At 39.0% G+C, this 25,217-nt stretch overlaps 2 protein-coding genes across 2 annotated transcripts; both read left to right on the top strand.

Annotated features, from left to right (window-relative positions):
- The first annotated feature begins 1,179 nt into the window (after positions 1-1,179).
- LOC127515919 (uncharacterized) lies at positions 1,180-10,319 on the top strand. The gene is made up of 3 exons (XM_051900095.1): positions 1,180-1,452; positions 3,788-4,102; positions 7,956-10,319. Exons 1-3 carry the CDS (start codon positions 1,339-1,341, stop codon positions 8,109-8,111), a joined length of 585 nt encoding a protein of 194 aa, XP_051756055.1. The 5' UTR covers positions 1,180-1,338; the 3' UTR covers positions 8,112-10,319.
- Positions 10,320-11,103: 784 nt separating this feature from the next.
- LOC127515911 (uncharacterized) lies at positions 11,104-25,208 on the top strand. Its single transcript, XM_051900067.1, has 9 exons — positions 11,104-11,493; positions 12,443-12,552; positions 12,672-12,756; positions 13,204-13,399; positions 13,674-13,742; positions 14,981-15,894; positions 19,302-20,077; positions 21,714-21,917; positions 23,251-25,208. Exons 1-9 carry the CDS (start codon positions 11,381-11,383, stop codon positions 23,496-23,498), a joined length of 2,715 nt encoding a protein of 904 aa, XP_051756027.1. The 5' UTR covers positions 11,104-11,380; the 3' UTR covers positions 23,499-25,208.
- The last annotated feature ends 9 nt before the right edge of the window (positions 25,209-25,217 follow it).

Raw genomic sequence — 25,217 nt, 5'->3', positions numbered from 1 at the left:
ACTTCTCTCCTGGTTTCTTCGAGGGGAGGGTCTAAGGGCTGTTAAATGTAAAGGTTTTTTTTCAGATCTTTCTATCTAATAGACTAAATAAGCTCACGCAATTTACATATGAACGTGGCCGGAGATTACGGAAAAACATACAGAGAGCATCAGCTTTCGTTTCTGCTGTGTGTTAGAAATCAGGAATGGAGAGAGAACATTGTGCTTGGTACATTTATCATCTTCAAAACAAACTTGGGTCTTCAGCCGACAAACTTTAAATCCCGTCTGGCTAGAGCGCTTCCCATAATGTTTACGCATTAGGTCAGTCGGCGGATAGTAGGCGGTCTGTTTGAACACATTTGACCACATGAGTGTTTACACTACGAAAGCAATCCGGTCGAATGCATTTTCAACTACCTCTGGAAGTGGGCAAGCTCAAACGTCTGTCTGTCTGTCTGTCTGTGATGTGTAGAAATAGATAATGTGTTATGTGTATGCCAGGTTAAAGAGATGTGTTTTTATTCTAGATTTAAAGTTCTCCCATCTGTGGTTGATTTTGATATTCTAGGTATTATCAACTGGCCAGAATTCTGAGATCGCAATAGACGTGAAGGACTATAATGTGTTAAGAGCTCGCTCAGGTACTGGGGAGCTAAACCATTTAGTGCTTTGTAAGTAATTAGCAAGATTTTAAAATCTATACGATGTTTAACAGGGAGCCAATGCAGTTTTGACAGAACTGGGCTAATATGGTCATATTATATATGTATATTTTAATTATAAAAAGCAATAATAATTTATGAAGTTTTGTCAAAATTATTAGAATGCCATTTCATTATGGTATTCACCACGTGTATTTATTTTTTTTGCAATTATTAAATGAAAAATATATTACAGCATTAACTGAAAAATACACATACAATATGCTGTTCTATCAGACAGACATATAGATAGATTAGATAGAAATATTAAACAGAATTGTTAGATAATTCTTTATAGATAATCGTAGATATGTTCAAATAGAATAGGCTAACAAGCCAACATAATAATAATAACAATAGCTGCTGGTGTCAGGTGTGTCAGTGGTAAACCGCTCACTCTGAATTATGACGCGCTTCGGGCGGTTTGTAATTATGGCTCATTTCAATGAAGCTGGCGCGAGTCCCGGAGCTTTTAATTTCTCGGAACCGGCGCGGGTGACGTCATCACGCCCTCCAGTGTGCGCGGTGTCCCACGGACGGCTGGAGCGGCACAGACTCACGCGAGCTCTCCGATCGGTCCGGACGCGCGCGTGTGTTATTTAAAAGGCTCGAGGCACGCGCGTCGGGATCAGCTCGATAACGGAGCCGTGACGCGATGGAGGGAGCAGCGGAGTCAGACACGCCCGTCCCGGGGAAATCAGCGACGGACAGAGCGGCGGCGCTCGCCCGCTTGTTGCACCGCGACTGCACGCGTCTGCTCGAGCTCTACGTGAGTACGACTCCCGTTATTCACGCGACGATGACGACACTCCTGCTGTCAATCACGGCGCGTTTCATTCTGTTATAATAGCAACGATGATTCTTCAGTTCAGGGGTTTTCCGCTTTTTATTGTTATAATCTTATTATAATAATGCCTCAGTGTGGTGCACAAAAATGCTGTCTGGCTAGGCAACTCACTAGGTTGGAGAGTGTGGGCTAAGCTCTTTGTTAAACTAACATAACCAGCTGAAAACCCTGACCAGGCTGAGAAAGACCAGGAAACCCGTTTCGGGTGGTTTAAGCTGGTTTTGTTCAGAAATGCTGTCTAGGTAGGGTGCTCACTACGATTTAAGACACAGACACGTTCTGCATTTATTCAATTAATAATGTGGACAGTCAGCATCTCTTCATAATGGACGTGTTATTTATAGCAGTGACTCTCAACTGATCCAGATTTTTGTTTGGATCAACACTCAAGAAATGAGGAATCAACTCAACTTTAAGACCAGTGCTAGTGAGGATTGACAGTTTTGACAGCAGTCTTTATAGTTTGTTTATTAAATATCTCTTGATTTTCACTGGTTTCAACCCAGAACATGTTTCTCCTCATAGTGTGGTTTTGTTTGTGTTTTTGAGGATGTAAGCATGACCTGTCCATGTGGACGTCTGTCTAATTTTGGCTTCAGCCATGTGACAAATGAATTTGTGCTCAAATACTGTACACTCTATAAATGCTGGGTTAAAAACAACCCAAGTTGGGTTGAAAATGGACAAACCCAGCAGTTAGGTTGTTTTAACCCAGCGGTTGGGTTAAATGTTTGCTCTCAACTACTGTTTAAAAATGACTATATTGCTTGCTTAAAATGAACCCAAAATATGTTGGAAATTAAAAATCAGACACATAATTACTAGAGGCAACAATAATAATCAGTAATTTAAGAAATGTTTATTGTTTAATTATTATTCATTAAACTTATAAATAAATGTTTATTAAACATTTTAATAAATGTTAATTTCCAACATATTTTGGGTTCATTTTAAGCAAGCAATATAGTCATTTTTAAGCAATAGTTGAGTTAAATAAAACTACTCAGCAGATTGGGCAAACATTTAACCCAACCGCTGGGTTAAAACAACGCAGTTGCTGGGTTTGTCCAATTTCAACCCAACTTGGGTAGTTTTTAACCCAGCATTTTTAGAGTGTAGAGTTTGATTGGACACATGGTCTGTGACATCAACAGCAGAAGTTAAATGTTTTCTCTTGTCACTGTAAAAATTATTTTTTGAAGTTGTAAACAAACATAATTGGAATACGGTTTACAAAAAAAAATTACACTTTGAAAAATTATTGTAATTTTAACAGTGAAAGACTGTAAAAATGCTTCAGTAAAAACCTGATAATTGATTAAATTCCCTTACTTTATATGGTGAAATAACAAATGCTGTTAAATTTACAGTTTGTGGAAGTAAAAAAGCAAGATATTTAATTATAGTGAAATTATTGAATTATAGTTAAATTGACATTCCCAGAATTCCCTGTGTGACAGCTCACGTTTGATATTTTTTCATTGAAGTAACTGTTTGTTTTTAGGTTTTTCTTATCAGTTATGCACATGGGGGTTTTATGTTGTTAAATGAATGTTTATTGCATTATTTTAGTGTCGTGTGTGTGTGTGCTGTTTTGTATTTGTATGTATGACACTGCACATCTTCTGTGCATATATTAATATTTACCTCAGCTTGTGGTGAACTTTGATTCATCATGTGTTTTTGGTGGTTGTCAGTGTTTTGTAGATATTAGTACTTCAAGAGGTTGGTATATTAACATTAAATCAGTTATATTATATTTTTTACAGTAAAGTTCTAGCAACCAAAGCTACTGTTTTTTTTTTTTAACCATAAATTTTCAGTTCAAAATTTCTACTTCAGCCGTACTACTTCTTAAATTTACTCACAATTTCTGAGTGAAACTTATACTGAAGTAAATCCTACACCTTTTTTTTTTTTTTCCTTTTTTTTTCAGTGTGGCTTTAAACGTCCATTTATCTTTCAGTCCTAACATGCATTTTATCGTTTGCATTGTGTGCTGTATGCGTCCCATCAGGACAGAGACCCATTTTTAAGTTTGTCTGAAGAGGTGGCGTAACACACAATGCATAATTGATATCAAATGCATTTGTGCATGTGACTCAGAGGGACGTTTTGTTAATTACAGGTGGTGCGGTGCATGTGGGAATAAAAACAGATCACAGCGCATTAACGGTAACCATCAAGTGGGCAGAGCAAGTGACTAACTCTTCCTGTAATAACTAATTACAACCCTCCTCCTCCTCCTCCTCCTCAGAAAGAGCGGGAGAGCTTCCTGTCCCATCACGTCCCGGGCGGTGAGCGTCTGGTGACCCTCGCCCTCTGCCCCGAGGCCCCGAGCACAGCGGAGCAGGTGGGACACGTGCGCTCGGCCCTGCGCCGCTGCAAGGAGCTGCTGGAGTGTCTGATCAGCCGAGAGGTGGAGGAGATGGGCCAAGAGCTGGAAGGCGAGTTCGAAAGCCTGCGGAAGACCGTGAAGGATCGCCTCGGGCATCTCGTCCACAGCACCGGAGCTCTGCTGGAGAACGGGGAAGGCGGCTGCCCGCCGTCTCCACAGATTCAGTGCAATGAGGTACACTTGTGCTCGAAAATGTGCAGTCCAGTTCCTGGTCGGCTGAGTAGCTCAATTCTTCGAGCCCGGCTGACTGCAGTTCGTCTGTTTCGGAATTACTGATTTGCACTGCTGGCTAGTAATAATTAGATAGCAATCAGATACTAAAAATGAAGTACTTTATTGATTACATGATTACTTATTATTCACACAGTAAATTATTCATAATTTATTGATTTTTCCCTCTTTTACATTTCTCTTTACATTGACATGCAGGTAAAAAAAAAAAATACTATATATCTTTTTTTAGTAAGTGCATTTTTATGATTTCATTTAGTCAAGTCAACTTTATTTCTGTAGTGCTTTATATAATAGAGATCATTTTAAAGCAGCTTATAAACATAATAAAATATATTTAAGTATAAGCTTTTCATCAACTCATGAACCACAGTTTAGGAAACCCTGACATAAAGTTTAATGCATATTATTTACATAGTAAATTATTCATAATTTATTGATTTTCTTTCTTTTACATTTCTCTTACATTGACATGCAGGTAAACAAATAAATTATTTGTAAAATTCCAAGAACACTAATTTTCACGGTATTTAAAGCAAGACACTACAGGAAAAACCATTGTTTTTTCATGCACTGGTCAATTTAGATTTTGATCTAATTTGCTTCCAAAAGACTAGTGGAAAAAAACATCCAAAATACATATTAAAGTGTTTATCTCTTTATCTATTTGCATCTGTAGATTTCAATTACAGTACATCTCTTTAAAAGCCATTTTCTCAAGATGAGTTTTTTTCTCCACTTCAGTAACACTTACATACACCAAAATTTACAGTTTTATTCATATCTATATTCTGAAGGTTTTTACTGTGGGGTTTGTTCATATAACGTTCAACCTGATTTATAGAGCATTTTATTCCTAAAAACATGGTGAAAATGTGTTTTTTTTTTTTTTTTTTTTTTTTCTTTCTGTTGACAGTATTTTCTGATTTATAGAATGATAAAAAGAGAAATCCAAAATCCCCTCTGTAAAAATCTTTAACTCTAATGTGTCAACAAAATCAAACACAAATTTTAAACCTGGCTTCATCCAGTGCTCAGATTTATGTTCTGGAAATGTATGTGAATTAGTGCATATTTGTTTAATGTCTCATTTGCTTCTTTAAACAAAATTTCAGAAAGCAATAGATATGTGGGGACAATTAAATGTAACAAATTGTGTAAAAGTGATCACCTTTTATTGGAAAATTTAACAACATTTTGATATTCAAATGATGTGGATTTGAAAACCGATGGGTCGTAAGGTAAAATTATTTATTTCTTAACCGGCAAGTATTCAGTGAATTGATTGATGGCCATGAGTGTATGTCGAGGTTTTTATTCTAATATTCCAACCGACAGCCAAGTTTTTGACGGTATAACAAGCGTAAGGAGTGAACTGTTTGATTTTGGGGTAATTATATAAAACATGCTGGAGACCTTTGAAATGCTTTTTGTGAATGTTATTATGCTTATTTTATCTTAGTTTATTTTGTGGCATAAATAAATTGCATGTGACTCAGAGACTGACATGTTTGGCTTGTCAAAAAATGTTACATTCAGCTGTCGCAAATTCATTGACTTTTGAAAATCAAGTTCATTTTTACCAGGAGAAGAGTGGTTTTGATGCACACTGTTGTTTTATTGTCTCTTAACACAAATCTTTTTTTTTTCACCTGTAGTGTCTTGCTTAATCCAAATTCATTAAAACAAATGAACTTATGTTCTTTTATCCATTGACAAAGCTGACTGTTGAGCTGTTACACGAGCAATATACAGCAATATACAACTTCTGTTAATCTGCCAGATGGACACAGTTATTATCTGATGGTGATGATCAAAAAAAAAAGGCGAAATATCAGTTTATATCAGCTACGCTTGGGTTCTGCTTTAGAATCAGAAAGCTGCTGGTATCTCGGCTGGATAATTCTCATTGTTCACATTGGCATGATGCTTGAAAGGAATGTTTCTGCCATCATGCCTGCCTGTTATAAATTCTGCCGTCCTGTGCTCTATATCACGTGACACATTGTTTTGGTCTGCTGAAGTTGATGTATAAGCAGCGATAAGCATTTGGACACACATCAAACCCTTCCCAAGCTGCACTGCTAAACCCTAAATCTCTTTTCCTGTAAGCAGTCGCCCCCTCCTGAACAAGACAGCTGTTTGCCAAGTACATTCAAAATGCTGTCGTTCAAGCTATTTAATGGGCAAGATCTTTTTAAATACTACGGAGTTTAAATACAGAGTAAATTAAATTAATATATGTACAATGGCACTGTAAAAAATAATGTTTCAACTTAAAAAAAGTGACTCAAAAAGTAAATGTTTATTAAAACTTTATAATTTTTTATGTGTAACATAAAAAAAGGATGTTAAATGCATCTTAAAATGTAAAACCTCACGACTACACCTTGAAATAAAATAAAGCAGACAATATAAAAAAAAAATCACAAAATAATTGAAAACAATAAAATGTTGCAAACAAAAAAATGTAAGTCTAATAAAAAGTGATATGAATACATGAAATATATTTATTTATGAAATATGATGTGAAATATGCTGTCACCTGTCAAAGTCTCAGAGATCTACAGAATTGCTTTGTTTTTTATTATTATTTTTATTGGGTCGCTTATAGAAATCGAGGAAAATGGTTGGGTTGGTTTTGCATTTTATGTTGTATTTCAGATGGTATTTCACATCCTTTTTATGTTACGAATAAATAAATAAATATATTTCACGCCTAATTTATTTATGCTTAAATTTCATTGTACTTTAATACATTTATTGCAACATTCCATGACACATTTACAATTTCTTTATATTTTTATTTAATTTACTCTGTTAAATCACTCCATAAAATGCATTGCTATCAAATTTTATCATTTAATCAGTGCTGTAATTCTTTGGTTCTTAAAGAATAAGGAGTTTTGAATCTCTGATTAGAGTGACTGCAATACATTTATGTTAAATCCAAGTAAAAAGAATAGAATATAATGTACAAGGATACACTAGTGTTAAATTTGAGTATGCTAGAAAAATACTACAATATAACAAAATAATTATATATATATAATATATATATATATATATATATATATATATATATATATATATATATAAAATAATAAAAAAATAGTCAAGATTGGACAATTGAAATTGATTCAAGGCATATTTCATGCATGTTAAATTATTGCATCAGTTCGTTTGTAGTAAAGTTGCATGTGTAATACAGTGCTGTTTGGTAAAGTAGCTTGTTACTGTAAAAGCTGTGCTATTTTCAAAACAGCTGAAGTACAGTCACGCTATACTGACGGATGTAGGTAAGTTAGTAGGGTGGCTACTTTTAGTTCCAGACCTCCAACATGGTCCAGCAGATCTCCTACATCAGGATGTGCGGCAGACACACGCTTTCCTTCACAGATGATGACCTGAAGCGTATCAGAGTCACATAATGAATGCGTTCTTGAAATTTACTCTGGACGTTTCCTATGAACAGACGCTTGGCTCGTGATCAAAAAGCCACTTCACTTTGGATCTGAGTGTGTTGGCGTCAAGTGCTCGTCTCATCTATTTTTATGCCCTATAACGCCCCAAATCGACCACAAAGTGGGTTTGCAAATTTGTATTTTATCTAGAATCAGACTGCTGATGTCTTTATTTAACTCTGCTGTGTTCACACACACACACACACACACACACACACACACACACACACACAATTGTGCAGTCTTTTACACTAAAATTACACTAAAAGACTTTTACTGGATAAAAAAAAAATTTCATCTGTATAATGAAGTCTCTCTGCTGTCATTTGCAGGGTCAGGATGAAGTTGAAGGTTCTGGTAGTTTTGCTGCTAAACTCTGGACCTATCGAGTTCTGCTGGAGCTCATCCACTGGACAGATTCTGCCTCTCAGACGCTTCACGTATTCCACACTGAAACGCAAGGCCAGCAGCAGCAGCAGCTCCTCTAAACAACGTGAAGAGATCGTGGGCCATTTTCCTGAACCAAACTCAATCAGTATGTTTAGTCCAGGACCACGTTTAGTGCAGGAAACGCTCCCAGATTAAATAACTCGACACATGTCAAGACCGAAGACTTCTAGACCTCTGACAGTCTGAATGATGCTTGTACACGGATTTAATCAGGCCTTTAGTTTAGACTAAACTTAGTTTACGACTATAATGGAACCAGTATGAACAAGAATGTGTTATTTAAAGCTCGGTTCAAGCAGTTACAAAAAAAGTTGTAATGTATCTCTCAAGCTCTCGTTGTAAACAATGTATCAGACAAAAACCTCTTTAAAAACACATTTGCTTCGGAAGATTGTTTTCAAAGGATATGTTTTGAATTAGGTTTATTTTTTACCCCAATGACCAATTGTTTGCCTTGTATTATAAACCTCTCAAAAATGTAGATTAGGATAAATTTATGCTTAAAACAGCAAACATCTTAAATTCACTGGAAAGCAAGACAAAATACAAGCTGTTTTCAGGGTCTGATGCAGATTCTGTGACTCTACGGTCTTGATATTGTGTGAATACGATAGTTCAGATCTATAACAGCGTGCCCTTCAGATCTAATATGGTAGAACAATTAGGGCTGTTTTGTGAAATACATCACCTCTGGATCTCTAGGGCTTCAGACACACTTCAACATTAGTTACACACTTGTTAGCTGCAACCCAAATTGATTTTACCATTGGTGTCAAAAGAACAGACATTTACGCATGGAGATCAGCAGGGGTCAGTACTGGGTCCTTCACTGTTCTGCCATCACTTACTCTCCTTCAAAACCAATGCAATGCTCTGTATTTCTGACAACACAAACATGTAAAAATGAACAAAAGCATCTGTTACAATACGATTTCATTGTATTATTTCTAAAGGTTTCTCACGGAAGTCAAAGTCATGCAGGTTTGGAACGACATAAATGTGAGTAAATGATGGCAGGATTTTCTGATCGAAAAGATTGAGGTGCGCTCAAAAATATTTAGGCTTGAATTTAAGATTTATGTGTTTAAATTCCATATAAAAAGGCATTTGGATTACAGTTTTAACATTTAACAAGCTAATAAACTTAATGTAATTCATACTTGTCAGTCGAACATTAATGAAACGGGTCAGATTCAACACAATAACCAGGTTTTTATATTTATCATCAGTTTGTTTTAATCTCATACATTTTAACTGACTGAATATTGTTTGTTCCACAGCTAGAAATATTTTAACCATGTTCATACTTTTGAACTGAATACATTTAATTATTTTCTCATAGAACAGATTAATGCAGATTTGAAAAATAGATGCAAATAGTTAACAATGAACTATGCCATTAAATCTGACCAGTGTCATTAATGACTGACATATATGCTTCACATTGAGTTTATTAGTTTATGATAAAAACGTGTAATCCAAATGCATGGAAATTTAATAGCAATTCAAACACATAAAGCTATAATTTAGAGCTAAATATTTTCTGGTTTACTGTTACGTTTAGGAGAAAGTCCTAGTAGTGTCGTTTCACCCACAAACAAACGAACAAAGTTTATGATTTGTCAGGTTAGATTTATTAGACAGTAATGAAGAAATGAAGTGTTTATTGTTAAGTTTCCCCACATATATGACAGTGATCTGAAAATGACCTGAGACACAAGAACATGTAGTGATGAAACACGCTTTAATCCCTGCAGAACGACGCGACTAACACTCCTCATACTGTACTAACCGTTGATGTAGCCTTGACTTAGACTGTGAATTACTGTATGATGCAAGTCATATTTCATTGTGAACTAAATGAAAATCAAAGGCATTACTGAAAGTGAAAATAATAGTATTATTTTTTAGAAAAAAAAACAAAACACTATACTTACAACCAAAAATCTGAATGATTAATATATTAATTTCTTTATTTATTCTTTATTTTTACTGAGATGTTCTGTAAATGTAACACTGTGACGCATTTCTTTGCTATTAATACCAGCGCTGCTGCTGACAGCTAACGATGAAGTTATGAATGCTGTGAATCTGTCGTCATATTCAGAGGTTTATGCACTGTTTGATCTGTGAGACTCACACTAACTCACGCTTCACGCCAGAATGTTTGCCTGATGTTCGTTATATTATTGATCACAGTATAATGTATTTGTCTTATTAATCAATAAATTATGGGATGAAACTTGTGTAATTGAGTGTGTTATTATTCTCTGAGTGGCTGATGTGTGTGTTGGAGGGTTTTAATTAAATAATATTAAACATTAATACAAATATAATAAAAATAACAGTAATAATAATTATATTAATACTAATAATACTATTAATATTGTATTGCTATATAATATTTACTATTAAAATAATAACTTATAATAAAAAATAAAGTATACACATTATCAGTTTCCTCAATAACAATATTTTTATAGATATTAATATTAACGGATGAATACTCTTATGTTTCACAATTCTTGAAATTATATATTTATATAATTATATATAAATTAAGTCAAAAAAGTAAAAGAAACTGGATCATATATTTTCATGTGTTCATTTAAAAATAAAAACCAGAAATAATAAAACATAAAAAAAAACAATAACAAACTCACACACGTGTAAATCTATACATTGGAAATAATACAATTCATTACGACTCATAACAATAAAGTGTAAATACAAGTACCACCTCAGAATAACATGTTTTTACATTTAAATACATAGTTCATTAGTATTACTTGATATATACAGTGAAATTTACTTATATTAACTATACTTCAATACTAAATATACAGTTATATTCAATACTCAATATACTTATGAATATTACATAGTAATGTTTACTTAATGCCTCTTTAAGACGAAATGCTTGTGTAACTCGCTTTATATAAAAGCGTCTGCTGAATTAATAAATGTTATATATTAAATGCATAAAAACATGAACATTCTAATGTGTGAGCAATAATAATAACTTTATAAATATGAACCATTTAGAAGCTGAGGTCTGAAAATACATAATCCTAAGAAATTCCCATGACATTTTAGGATTAATTTTAATATTTTTTCAAAAAATGCAATTAATTTATTGGACTGATTTCAAGGCTTTGGTTTTCTCTTTAATTCTTTGATATTTTCGAGTTTCCCATGAATATGGCCTGTGAAAAATAATAATCAAGCCTATAATGTGGTGGAATCAGTGAAATGATGTAGCTGTTGGAGCCCATCTCAGGGCCTGGCCAGCTCGGAGCTGCTGCGCATGCGCACCGGAGCAGCGCTAATGGCGGAGAGCGTGCGGTCGCCGTTCGATTACCGGGAGCCCCCGACCCTCGACAGCGACGGGGATGGCAGCAAGCCGCCGCCACCGCGCGGGTCAGTCTCTCTCTCCAGTGAAACGGATCGTGCCGTTTGTTTCGGGTGGAATGCTCGGATTCGCATGCGTGCTAACGGTTAGCCGGTCCGGTTCTGTTGTCCTCGTGCACACGCCGTGATGAAAGAAAACCCGTGGCCGTTCTATCGAACGGCTCTTATCTCGTGCAGTGAGCGCGCGCGTATGTTTACATCGTTATTTTTCCGTACCACTTTACCGGGGCACGTAAACGTCCGAAGCGGCCGCGACTCGAACGATTAGCAAAACACCGCGCGAGTGCGCGAAAACTGTCAGCGCGTGCACGGACACTGCTGCTGAGCGCGCTCACGTGTGCAAGCGACCGTTACAACAGTTCACCATGGTAACCGTAGCGGCAAGACATCGAGCGATATTTTTATACGACCGATAGCGATTATTTTTGTGTTTAAATGTGTGCGATAACCGCTGTGTGAAACCGATTTTAATTGCCGTATTTTTGTATTTCATACATAACTAAATAACTACATAGTCAACCCGTTAACATAATCTGCATTTTGATTATAATAATAATAATTTAAGTCAGTGTGTGTACATGTTAGTGTATTGTTATCATATTTATGTAGATAAATAGCCAAACAGTTCCAACATATGTATCTTTATCATAATAATACTGATACAGTTAGTATAGTTATTAATAATAGTAATTTTATATATATGTATGTTTGTGTGCGCGTGTGTTAATTTGCATACTGCATTATATCTTATTATCAAAATTAGCATACTTGAGCGTAGTTTTTAAAAGCGTTCTTTAAAATCCTCAGATGTATCAGGTGAAGCGTTTATTAAACTGTTATTGTGATCCAGTTCGCTTTTGTCTTGTGTCTTAATTGAACAAATGAACGATGTTGTTTTAGCACTGACGCCTGTAATAGTGTGTATTAGACTGCATATAATGCTGTGTGTTTTCTGCAGGCGTGTGTGTGGCAGGAAGAGGAAGGGGACGCCGGTGAAAGTGTGTGAACGAGTCGCGTATGTGACGGAAGATGAAGAGGAGAGTCTGTCTGAACACAGTTACAGCCCAGGTACTAAAAAAAAAAATATATACTTATTGGAGTATTATTTGATGTGTCAGGCATTACAGGGTTAATTTCTTCATGTTTTGTTTGTGATTGACAGTTTTAACCCTTTGTTCTTGTGTAAGGAGACGAGCAGTACGCAGAGGGAGCTGAAGATCGGCTTCCCCCGCCGGGCAGCCCGTACTTCCTCACCGACCCGTCGCAGCTCTGGTACAGACGCCTTTATCATCAGGGATTACAATAATGTCAGGAATACTGTTTACTTCGTCAAAGAGTAATTCATTATGCTACTAGAACAGGTTTTCCTGCTTGAATGTTGATTATTCTCCTCATATTCTCCATTGTTCAGCTCCTCTCTTCCCAGTCTGTCAGTAACGCTCTGTTTAGTTCCTGTCTCTGTGAAGCCCCTCACTGTGTCCTCTGATTGGTCGGCTGGAGCAGTGTGTTGTGATTGGTGTTTGGGAAATGTCCCGCCCCTTACGATAACCGCCAGTTTCAACACACTGCTAACTAACTCAACCAGGCCCCGCCCCTTTATTCTGCATATGAATTATTTAAATGAGGAATATTGTGAAGAAAACTCAAGATGGAGGCGTTTCAGGAGTTCAGAAACACTGACACTGATATAGAGAATATTCATCTGTGTGTGTCCTGTAGTGTTCCTGAGCTCGGTGAAGAGGGCGCGAGCGGCGTCCGCGGACCTGTGCTCTTCCACCCGCCGGCCAACTGCAGGATTAGAGAAGTGCATTGTGGAAATCAGGTCCGGCTTGTCGTCATAGCAATTCGAGACATTGCCAAAGGCGAGGAGATCACAGTGGACTACAGCCTGAACGACTGGGGAGAAAATGCCTTGGCAAGTCATCAACATGCATTTAAATAATATGAATTTAAAGCCATGAAACACATTTCGTTTACAGCTGACAATCACATGATTTTCCACATGTCCATTGTTTTACGTGGATTGTGGGAGCAAAACACAAACATTTGGACAGCAATAAAATCACTGACTAGCCCCTGTGAATGTTAAAAATAGCTTACATCCCCATGAGGAACAGTTACTGTCCCAGTAGGGCTGTTGACATTCAATGCAATGCTGTGTTTTTCATTTGTGTTCTGTTAAATTGCAGGGGTTTCACAGTTCGGTGTCTCCACGCGGGTTCGAGTGTGGGTTCAACCCAGAGGGAAACATCAAGAAGGTGATTCATGCAACACATGCGCAAATGCACGCATAAACACGCACGCACAAAAACACACATTCACAAATGCACATAAGCACGCACAAACGCGCACACAAACATAAGTTTGCACAAACACAAAAGCATGCACAAACGCACACACAAACACATAGGTTCACACAAATGCACACAAGCATGTACAAACAAACACAAGTTCGCACAAACGCACGCGCACACAAACATAAGTTTGCACAAAGACAAAAAAGCATGCACAAATGCACGCACAATCACATAAGTTCACACAAACACACACAAGCATGCACAATCGCACACACAAACACAAATGCATGCACAAAAACACATTCACAAACGCACCCACTCACAAATGCACACAAGCATGCACAAACGCACACACATAAGCACGCACACATGTACGCACAAACATGTTACACATGCTGCTTTTCACTAGTTTACATGCACACACTGAATTAAATTCAACTGTTCCAAACTCTTTATATGATTCACTCTTTAGATCTGCTATAAACATTCAATTTGATGCACATAACATGTATTTGAACAAGTTTTCAGTGCATGTGAAAAACAGCAAGGAAAGTGAGGAAAAGCAACCCGGTATGGATAACATCCATTTGATTAAGCCTGCAATCTGAAAATGGGCTAATAGCTTGCTAAATTGGAAATCTAGGAAAGTTTTAAAACCTATATAGTTCTAAATTCTATCTTATGTCAACATATTCCTCCTCCAATAACTGCACATCTCTAGAAACAGCCGTGAAAGAGTTTGCTGCGTTCCACTACACATTAGCAATGTAATTGAACAACTTGAATCACTGGTCTGTCAGCACACTAAAACCGCCTAAATGCCCGTTCACACCAAGGACGACAACTATAAAGATAACGATTAAGATATAGTTCTAAAAATTGTAAAAGAATAGTTATAGCCACAGCTATAACAATAACAGCAGAGAGGAACGATATCGTTGGGATCGCTTTCAGAATGATTTTATCCAGCTGATGAACGATAAAAACATTGAACATCACTATAGATCACCCTAGGCGTATTTAATATTAGGGCTGGAGTGAAAATAAAGTACAGTGTGTTTAATGGATTGCACTGTTGTTTAACAACATGCCGATTGATGAAACATCTTTCCAAAAACACCTTCAGTTTAGAAAATGTATACATAAAATTTTTTAAGTGAAAATGTCTCACAGCTCATTCTCTGTCTCTGTCTCTGTAGGAGGAGGAGCCGGGTTCGCTTCCTCTGTCTCTCACTGTTTCTGACTACCTCACGCCATCATGGTCACTGTCGCCCTCCTCCTCGCCGCTGTCTCACTCCGAAGCCAGCGACTCCGACCGAGAGGATGAAGAAGAGGAGGAAGACGACGATGACGACGATGATGATGAAGAAGAGCTCGAGGAGCTGAGGGGCCGAATGATGAGACGGCGCAAGAAAAGGAAAACCTCAGCCAGTGTCAAGAAAAAGACTCAGCCCCGCCCCCTGTCATTCGCTCACCCCGCCCCTTCCTCTCCATCCCCCTTCCAGCAGCCTCTGGCCCCGCCCACCACTAATATAAACAATAACATAAACATAAACATCGGGCATGGCGCGAGCCGCCGACAGCACTGTCCCTACTGCGGACGGCATTTCCGCTCGCTCGCCCGGCACCTGGAGAAACACCACGACCAGCAGCCCGAGGTACGAGCTGCCATGGAGCTGTCGCACCTTCCCACTCACACTCCGAGCGCCGACTCGTTTCCGTCTCCCGCTCAGCCCTCGTCCTCCCTGGGAACGTCGCTGTTTTCCCGGGAGCAGGAGCCTTTGTCTTCGCCTTCTAAATCTGGAGCCGTCTCCTTCTCGCTCTCTGTGTCTCCGCCCCCGAATACCTCAAAAAAGACCTCCACGACACCGACGAGAAAGGTCGTCAACAAGAGCGCCGCTGTCACGCCCAACCCTCCTCCCGCCAGGAGGGGGCGCCCGCCGAAGAGAGAGAAAGAACTGCAACAGAAGAAGCAAGAGGAGGTGGAGCAGACGAAAGAGGAAGCACCTCCTACACCTGGTAAAGAGGAAGAGGAGGAGGAGGAGGAAGAGGAGAATGAGTCGGACATGAGAGAAGATGGATCTGCAGAAGAGAAGAATGGTGAAATGACAAGGCAAGTTTGTGTTTGAAACTTTCGCTTTTTATTACAGTTCGCATGAAATCAAAACTGGAATTTTGCAGTGACCGTGTGTGTTAGTTTAGAAGTCGTCTCTGTGCTAAAGGAACGGGCCACAGCAAGAACGATAACTATAAATATAACAATATTAGCATCTACACCAGCAGACGATATCATTCTGTTTATTAATAGTGCTGCAGTTTTGTCGTTTGCAGCGATACAGTGTTAGTATATTACAGCTAGCAACAGACAACCAATCATGTACTCATATTTGCCTGCTTTAAACAGTAAACACTGTGCATTGTATATATAAACAGTTAATTCAGCGTTTAAGAGGAAAAATGTCAAATGCGGTCACAATTTGAGTGAAGAAGGGTCCGTTTCATTCTTACCTTTGCAGTCTGAAATGTCCATTCAGTATAAACTCAATAGTACAGTCGGCAATGCAAGGATGCGCAATGTAAACATGTTGCGTTTATCCAACCAATGACATTGACACTGCAAATAAGAACGTTAACTCAGGGTTTAGGAATGTACAGTGTGAAATGTACATTAGTACATCTCTCTGCACATTTCCAAATCTCCCACTGTCTCACTCAAACAGGGTGTTCCCAGGGTTCAGTTCTCAGACCATTATTATTCATTATCTGCATTCAGCCTCTTGGCCAAATAATTCGTCGCCATGGTTTTAACTACCACGGTTATGCAGTTCAGACATCCAGATTTATACTGCTTGCCGGCCAGATTCTCTCCACTCGACTGCCTCATTATCTTCATGTGTCAGTGAGTTAAAAGTCTGGCTACACTCTTAGCTTGAGCTTGATTAAGACAGAAATCTTAATAACTAGTTCCCCATCTCAAATAAAAATTATAACAAATGTTTCTAGGTTTGACCTTGATGCCACATTTATATTTCCATCTGCCACTGTTAGAAATTTAGGTACACTGCATCCGGAAAGTATTCACAGCGCTTCACCTTTTCCACATTTTGTTATGTTACAGCCTTATTCCAAAAGGGATTAAATTCATTATTTTCCTCAGAATTCTACAAACAATTCCCCATAATGACAACGTGAAAGAAGTTTGTTTGAAATCTTTGCAAATTTATTAAAAATGAAAAAAATCATAAGTATTCACAGCCATTGCTCAATACTTTGTTGAAGCACCTTTGGCATCAATTACAGCCTCAAGTCTTTTTGAGTATGATGCTACAAGCTTGGCACACCTATTTTGGGCAGTTTCTCCCATTCTTCTTTGCAGGACCTCTCAAGCTCTATCAGGTTGGATGGGGAGTGTCGGTGCACAGCCATTTTCAGATGATGCCATTTCCAGCCATTTCCAGAGATGTTCAATCGGCTTCAAGTCTGGGCTCTGGCTGGAACACTCAAGGACATTCACAGAGTTGTCCTGTAGCCACTCCTTTGTTATCTTGGCTGTCTGCTTAGGGTTGTTGTCCTGTTGGAAGATGAACCTTTGCCAGAGCACTCTGGAGCAGGTTCTCATCAAGGATGTCTCTGTACATTGCTGCATTCATCTTTCCCTCAATCTTGACTAGTTTCCCAGTTCCTGCCGCTGAAAAACATCCCCACAGCATGATGCTGCCACCACCACGCTTCACTGTAGGGATGGCATTGGCCAGGTGATGAGCGGTGCCTGGTTTCCTCCAGACATGACGCTTGCTATTCAGGCCAAAGAGTTCAATCTTTGTTTGATCAGACCAGAGAATTTTGTTTCTCATGGTCTGAGAGTCCTCCAGACGGGCTGTCATGTGCCTTTTACTGAGGAGTGGCTTCCGTCTGGCCACTCTACCATACAGGCCTGATTGGTGGAGTGCTGCAGAGATGGTTGTTCTTCTGGAAGGTTCTCCTCTCTCCACAGAGAAACGCTGGAGGTCTGTCGAGTGACCATCGGGTTCTTGGTCACCTCCCTGACTAAGGCCCTTCTCCCCCGATCGCTCAGTTTGGCCAGGCGGCCCGCTCTAGGAAGAGTCCCGGTGGTTCCAAACTTCCATTTACGGATGATGGAGGCCACTGTGCTCATTGGGACCTTCAATGCTGCAGAAATGTTTCTGTACCCTTCCCCAGATCCGTGCCTCGATACAATCCTGTCTCGGAGGTCTACAGACAATAACATGGCTTGGTTTGTGCTCTGACATGCGCTGTTAACTGTGGGACCTTATATAGACAGGTGTGTGTCTTTCCAAATCATGTCCAATCAACAGAATTTACCACAGCTGGACTCCAATCAAGTTGTAGAAACATCTCAAGGATGATCAGTGGAAGGATGCACCTGAGCTCAATTTTGAGTGTCATGGCAAAGGCTGTGAATACTTTTGTACGTGTGTTTTTTTATTTTTAATAAACTTGCAAAGATCTCAAACAAACTTCTTTCGCGTTGTCATTATGGGGTATTGTTTGTAGAATTTTGAGGAAAATAATGAATTTAATCTCTTTTGGAATAAGGCTGTAACATAACAAAATGTGGAAAAAGTGAAGCGCTGTGAATACTTTCCGGATGCACTGTATTTTTGTATTTGTCCTATATGTATTCCTTTTTTCTTCTTCTCTTTGCCTACCTTCTGTGTTGTTTTCATGACACAATGTTATGTTTCTTTCTTATGATTTAAAGTTTACTCAACTTCTGTTATATCATGAAGCTGCATTATCCATGACTTCTGGACTGGGCAAATGTCCATAGTCCATTTAATTATTACCTCGTATTGATTATTTGTTGTATCATTGTACCTTGTAAAGCATCCTTGAGCCTATATAGGAAAAGATGCTATATATAGCTATATATGCTTATATAGGAAAGATGCTATATAAATTAAACATATTATTATTATTATTATTATTATTATTATTATTATTTTGACCCGGAACACCAAATTAGGTAAAAGATTTTCAGCACAAGGGTTAAGTCATCATGAAACGGAAGTTGCGCTAGTCTTTTCTTCTCTATTGTGTCGTAAATCCAAGTGTAACCGCTTCTCGAACAAGAACAAATGTAGGACGGGGCTTGATTTTGTCCGTGGGGAATTGATTGGATAGTTCGATGGTTGTGGTTTGCTATTGGTGGATCTCGTGTGAGTTACAGGTTGCCCCGCCCTCATCATCAGAGAAGAGAAGAGATGCTGCAAGAGGGAGAGAAAGTTATTTTGATTCAAGATTATGAGGAACATGAATTTAAAAAAATAATCAATTATCGGTGCACATCATTTAGAATAAACACTGCAATATTCCATTAAAAAAAACAAAAAAAAAAACAAGAATTGTCCATATTGATTTCATGTTGACTTTAAGTTTTGCCTAAACTGCTGAATTGTTGTCCAGGTGTCAGGCACTCAAGTTTTCAAAATGATGATATTTCACTGTAGTAAATTGTGTTTACTGTGACTCTTGCAGCTCCCAGCGCTCACACATGCCTCCTCTGCTGTCCTCGCTGTCCACGCTGGTCATGTACCTCCGTCGACAGCAGCACTCCTCGTTTCTCTCACTCTCTCGTGCCGCGGGCTCGGCGGAGGCCTGGCGTCTCCTCTGCCACTCCAGTTTGGCTCTTCTCATCCTGTACAACCGCCATCGTGAGTGCGAGGTGGCCAAACTCACCATTCAGGACTACCGCGACCGTAACTCCGTCTCCCCGTCGGACGCGTCTCTTTCCCCTTTCGAACGGCATGTCCTCTGTCACCTCACCCGCGTGAGCGTGTTGGGCAAACGTGGCCGTGTTCAACCTCTCATCCTTCCTCCGCATTCAGAGGCTTGTCTGGACCTTCTCCTAAAGACATCTGCGGATGTGGGCGTCGATCCCGAGAGCCCCTACGTGTTTTCCCGGCCGTATCACTCCCCGGCCACGCCGCTCCGCGGCACCGACCTTCTTCGGAGTCTGGCACGCACTAGCGGCACTAAAAACCCCACAACGCTTACCGCGCCCCGCGCCCGCCGCCAAGTTGCCATCCTCACCCAGCTCCTGCTGCTCGAGGAGGGCGAAAGAGCCCCGGGCACTGCCGCAAAGAGATTGGAGGATTTCCTGCAGAGGGAGTACCACGTGACTCAAAGCTGCACTCGGATTGGTCAGGACCCGGCGCTAATGAACCGCGTGGGACGAGTGGTGCTGTACGGAGAGCGGGAAGGGGTTCTGTTCAGAGGGATGAGTCTGCAGCACATCTGCCTCGAGCTGGACGGTAAGAAATAAAACACTAAAATGTCATTTCTAAAGGTTTCGTGTTCGGGCAATAGAGCAGATTATGTACATGTGACATTACGTAAATGCATAAATGCACCAATACTACAATGGGTACCCTCATAAAGCGCGCAATAAATTAATAATATGCAACTTTTTCTTTTCGATTAACAACATCAGCTGCATTACATTTTGTTTTACAATATCTAGGTGTGAATTAGTGGTCCATAATATTAGGACTGTGAGGTTTTACAATGCTAGAAATATGCCTGATTCATGTGCAAATGTGAAAATACACAGCGGGACATGACTTAAACAAGTCAGGACTGTTGATGAGAAAGAACTTGATGGTAGGGGTTTAGAGTTTAGTTGTTTACGGTTGCGTTTGCAATGAAAGACTGACCTTTTTGTTGTTGTTGTTGTTGTATTTTATTGCAAATATCAGGATTTACAATGATTCCTTCCAAATTAATTCCATTAGATCTGATCACAAAGGCACTTTTAAAGGGGACCTATTATCCCCTTTTTTGTATGTGAAGTTTCAGCTCAAAATACCCCACAGATAATTTCTTTATAGCATGTTAAAATTGCCACTTTTGGGGGGTAATCAAAAACGCGCTGTTTTTGTGTGTGTCCCTTTAAATGCAAATGAGCTGCTGCCCCCGCCCACTTTCAAGAAGAGGCGGAGATTCAAGAGTTCATGCAACAACAAAACAGGACAATCTCACACACTGAAAATGTCAGAAACTGTCAGTAACAGTGTTCAGTTTGAACCGGAGTCAGACAATGATGCCTACAGAGCCAGAGAATATATGCTGTATGAAGATAGAACAGGTATAGTTTAGTTTAATTACGGTTATAACTCATGTTGTCATCTTGCTTTTATCCACTATTAGTACAAGCCTGTTTTAGCGGACACTGTCCGAATGATGGTCAAACCTTTACTGATGAGTTTTATGACGTTTATTGTACTTCACACAAAAGATGAAGTGTCTGTTTTCACTCCAGAATATCACAGTAAGAGCTGAATAAAACACAGTACAAGAAGTGCGCATTAAAGTCTTATCCATAAACTCTCTCTCTTGCATTATCATCAACATACACAGATCTATACAGACCTTATGCCTTTTCAGAGTGCTAAATAAACTGGTAAACTTTATATCCATGAAACAACTCAGATGAACTGTAATAAAGTGCTCTCCCTTCATCGCTGCCGTATCCAGTATATCACTCTGGAGACTATAAGCTGGATCACGAACAGTTGGTACTGATCCATCCTTGAGTAACAACTTTTTAGCAAAACCTGTTTTGTATGGTCCCTTTGTATTGACCCTCGTTCACAAAGCAGTCTGGTGTAAAATGATATGTGCAGACATGAATGAATTTAGCTATATGGGGGCGCATTCCCTTAAAAAAAAACAAAAAAAAAAAAGAAAACTAATCCGCTGCGTCTTCAGTGGCTCTGATGTCAGGAGTGCATTAAAAAAAGGAGTGGTTGTATTTTTATCATTATAGGATGGTTGTGTACACACACTGCCGACACACATTTATGTTCAAACACCATGTAAAAGTGAATTTTGCATAATAGGTGCCATTTAAAGTATTGCATCTGAAGTTTTTTTTTTCTGTTTCGGCAGTGATGTCGGGAAACTCTGCCGACTCTTTCTCGGACGATTCTGATGGAGAAGGCAATGAGAATAAGGAGAGAGCTGAAGTTGTAAAGAAGAGAGCACCCAGTAATCGAGGGCCGCCACCGAAGAAGGGAAACAGTCCGCGCCTGTCACCGGCCACGCCCTCGCCATCATGTGGGCTCAAGAGGCGGAGCTCACAGGTCAAATCAGGTGAGTCACATGATGCACTGCTAAACTTGAGATTCAAGAACTGGGCTGTGTTTAGCCCTGACAACGTTGCAAATCGTTTTTTAAACGGAAACGGTGGTGCTTTGAACACCCTGTTCTGATGACGCAAGAGTTGCAACTATGGCAGCTGAGAAGGCCATTCTTTGTGTTCTTTTTGAAGAATTTTCAGAGCCTGATGAAGTCGGTATAAATACGTGTTTAATACTGCAAAATACGCTCGATGTTACAGTCACTGCCCTTGCCGTCCAGAATAAAAGAGAACATCCCAATCAAGTGAAGGGATTTGTGGAAACTTCTAATTATTGTGATCCAACATTTGCCTCGCATTTCAGATGAAAAGACAAACATTTCAGGTGAAGGATGATCCACTTCTTACCTCTGAGACTGTGTTATCTATATGACCTTATTAATTTTATTGTGAGTATTAGGCTTATCATTATTGCTGATCACTGTTGCTGTGATATGATATTGTAATATTTACCATTATATAATCAGAGGAGTATAGAAAGTTTATGAAAGTGTCACTTCACAATACAATAGCAAAATATATATGTATAGTATTTTTATGTTACATTAATACCCATTGTGCGAGCTGTCTCTTTATTAGCGCGTGATTTATATACATGATGCAGCTGATTGGGCTGACATTTTTGACACACCCACTAAACAAGAGAAAACGTATCTCAAACCCGTTGCACACCGTTTCCAGGAAACATGTCGTTCAACCCGGAAACCATAGCAAAACGTTGCGCACCGGTTTGAGCTTGAACATGACCCTGGCTTCATTTATTTATTAAAAAATAGTTTTTAATGACATTTAGTTCTGTTCCTTAAAAGAAGTTATGTTGAATCTGAGCGAGTTTACATTCTGAAATCGAGTGCATATTGATATATTTTCCAATTCAGAATTTCTAATTCAGTAAATATGTAAAATTAATATCAATTTTATTGAGCAGTTGTTATTCATGTGTTATTTACTATCTTTAAATAAGATACATTGGCCAATACATTGGATATCAGCATTGGCCGTCAAAAACTTTGTAAATATGTAAAATATTTATTAATTTAGTAAATATGTAAAATAAATCTAAATTTTATTGCAGCAGTTGTTATTCATGTGTTATTTACTATCTTTAAATTATATATATCGGTCAATATATGGGATATCGGTCATCAAAAAATCCCTGTTGGTCGTCCACTAAATAAAAGGTGCTTTCATTTTTTTTTTTTAAATGTAAACAAAATTATGTTAGGACCGATCATTGGGGTTTGTGTTGACATAACCTAACATTCATGGTGTTTGCGTGTTCCTCAGGTAAGCGCGGCGTCCTGAAGCGGCCCTGGTCGGAGGCGGAGCGTGTCGCTGTGGAGACGCACCTCAAGCGGAACATCATGGAACTGCGCGTTCCTGCGAAGGCGGACTGCGAGCGATGTCTGCAGCACTGCCCTCTACTGGTCAGCAATCAGCGTGACTGGAGGGCCATCAAGTTCTACTGCCACAACCGCATCCAGTTACTGAAGAAACAGGGACGCCGGGAAGGGAACGCGGCAGCCGTCTGCTAACTGCAGTAACACACACACTCACGCACACACACACACTGTCATCGTCAACTCACCCTGACGTCATTCCAAAGGAGAAATTAGGAATCTTCATACAGCTTTGATCCATCTGTTATATGTCTGTGAAGTGCCAGAAATGACAAAACGGCACTAAAGAGCATCATAACAGTAGTCCATATGAGTAACATTTAGAAGAGCTGTATGAAGATTCACTCAGCTACTGTAGAACGACACGAGTACACGACGACAGATTTTTATCTCTTCTTCTAAGCTATCACACAGTGCAATGATGATGTGTGTATCGCACACACACTTCCCACATTCCCGTGTGTGTGTGTTTCTTGGACCACTTCTGTGTCTGTCAAACTAAGGAACCGTTTCACACACAGTCCAGTATTCAAACTCAAAGTTCGGCTCAGAAACTGTACCGTGACTTTATTTCTCAATGCCGAAACTATTTTTACGCGAATGACATCATTCGTCCCATGGAGTTTTGCTGTGATGGATTTGGACAGATTTTTCTTCGTTTTTCTCTCCACCAACCGGTTGTGAAACAGTGTTTGATGATTTGGGACCAGCGTTTCTTTCAGAGGTCAGAGGTCAGTCTTACCTCACGCCGTCTGAACCTCTGCAGATCTGCTCTACTGTCGGACTGAATCTCATCAGAACATGTCCAGCTCGTGTTTCACACTGAAATCAACAGAAATGCAATAGGAAATTTTTTGCATGAAGATAATGATGGCTGTTTTTATGATCCTTTTTGCATTGTGATTGTTGTAGAATCAGATTTTTGCATTACATTAGTAATACTTTTTATTATTTATGTTCTTAAATGTCTGAAAATTATGAAAGCTTGTTTCCGCCATGGAATAAAAAGAAAAAAAGAAAGTTTTATCTCACAATTCTGACTTTTTTTTTCTCACATTTTGTCAGAATTGTGAGATGAAAAAGTTGCCATTTTTATTTTTTTATTCCATGAGAGAAACAAGCTTCCATAGAAAATAGTGCCATGATGCAGAAAATCTCTGTGGTCTGAGAAATGGGCTTCATTTTATTCATGCAAAAAATTTGCATGCAATCAAAAATTAGTTTTGAGTTTTTTCCCATGCATCTTTTAGTTTAGTGTGTGAACTTTGACCTGGACGTGTTCTTCGCAGTGAGATTCCTCCATCTGTTCTCGGCTGAAGTGTCTGTTGCCTTACCTCTGGTTGTGTTGTGGATCTCCTCCGGTTGCAGTGGCTCGGACGGGACGCTGACGTTAAACTCAATTGGAGCCGCAGTCGTTTCACTCGTTCTATGCATCAGACGGCAACCGTTCAGCCCCACACATCACGCTTTAGGGATCATTGAGTTTTGAGATCCATTCCATCTGAGTTTGATTTTCTCATCTGTGCCAAACAGAACATGTTTTGAGAAGTCCTTCACATCAGATCTGACGGCGTTTACCTCCCCTCACAGTCCTCTGAACTCTGCTCTGTACAGTGACGTATCGTAACTGTGATATTAGACGGTAGAAGTGCTCATGTACATTCTGTAAATACTGACTTGTATGAAAGTACTACATTTTAAAGTTGTTTTCTTAAATGCTGTTGTAAAGGTCTATCAGATTTTAGCGAGATGATATCCTGACAAATACAGAGGTTAATGTCACATTATTTGAATTTCAGATTGTCATGTGCTTTTATTAAATTACAAACACATGAAAAAAAACAATCGTGTGCA

The sequence above is a fragment of the Ctenopharyngodon idella genome, chromosome 7 (genome assembly GCF_019924925.1).
Source record: "Ctenopharyngodon idella isolate HZGC_01 chromosome 7, HZGC01, whole genome shotgun sequence".
In the NCBI taxonomy this organism is placed as follows: Eukaryota; Metazoa; Chordata; class Actinopteri; order Cypriniformes; family Xenocyprididae; genus Ctenopharyngodon; species Ctenopharyngodon idella.
The sequence above is the reverse complement of the archived record's forward strand: the minus strand, read 5'-3'. Positions and strand labels throughout refer to the sequence as shown.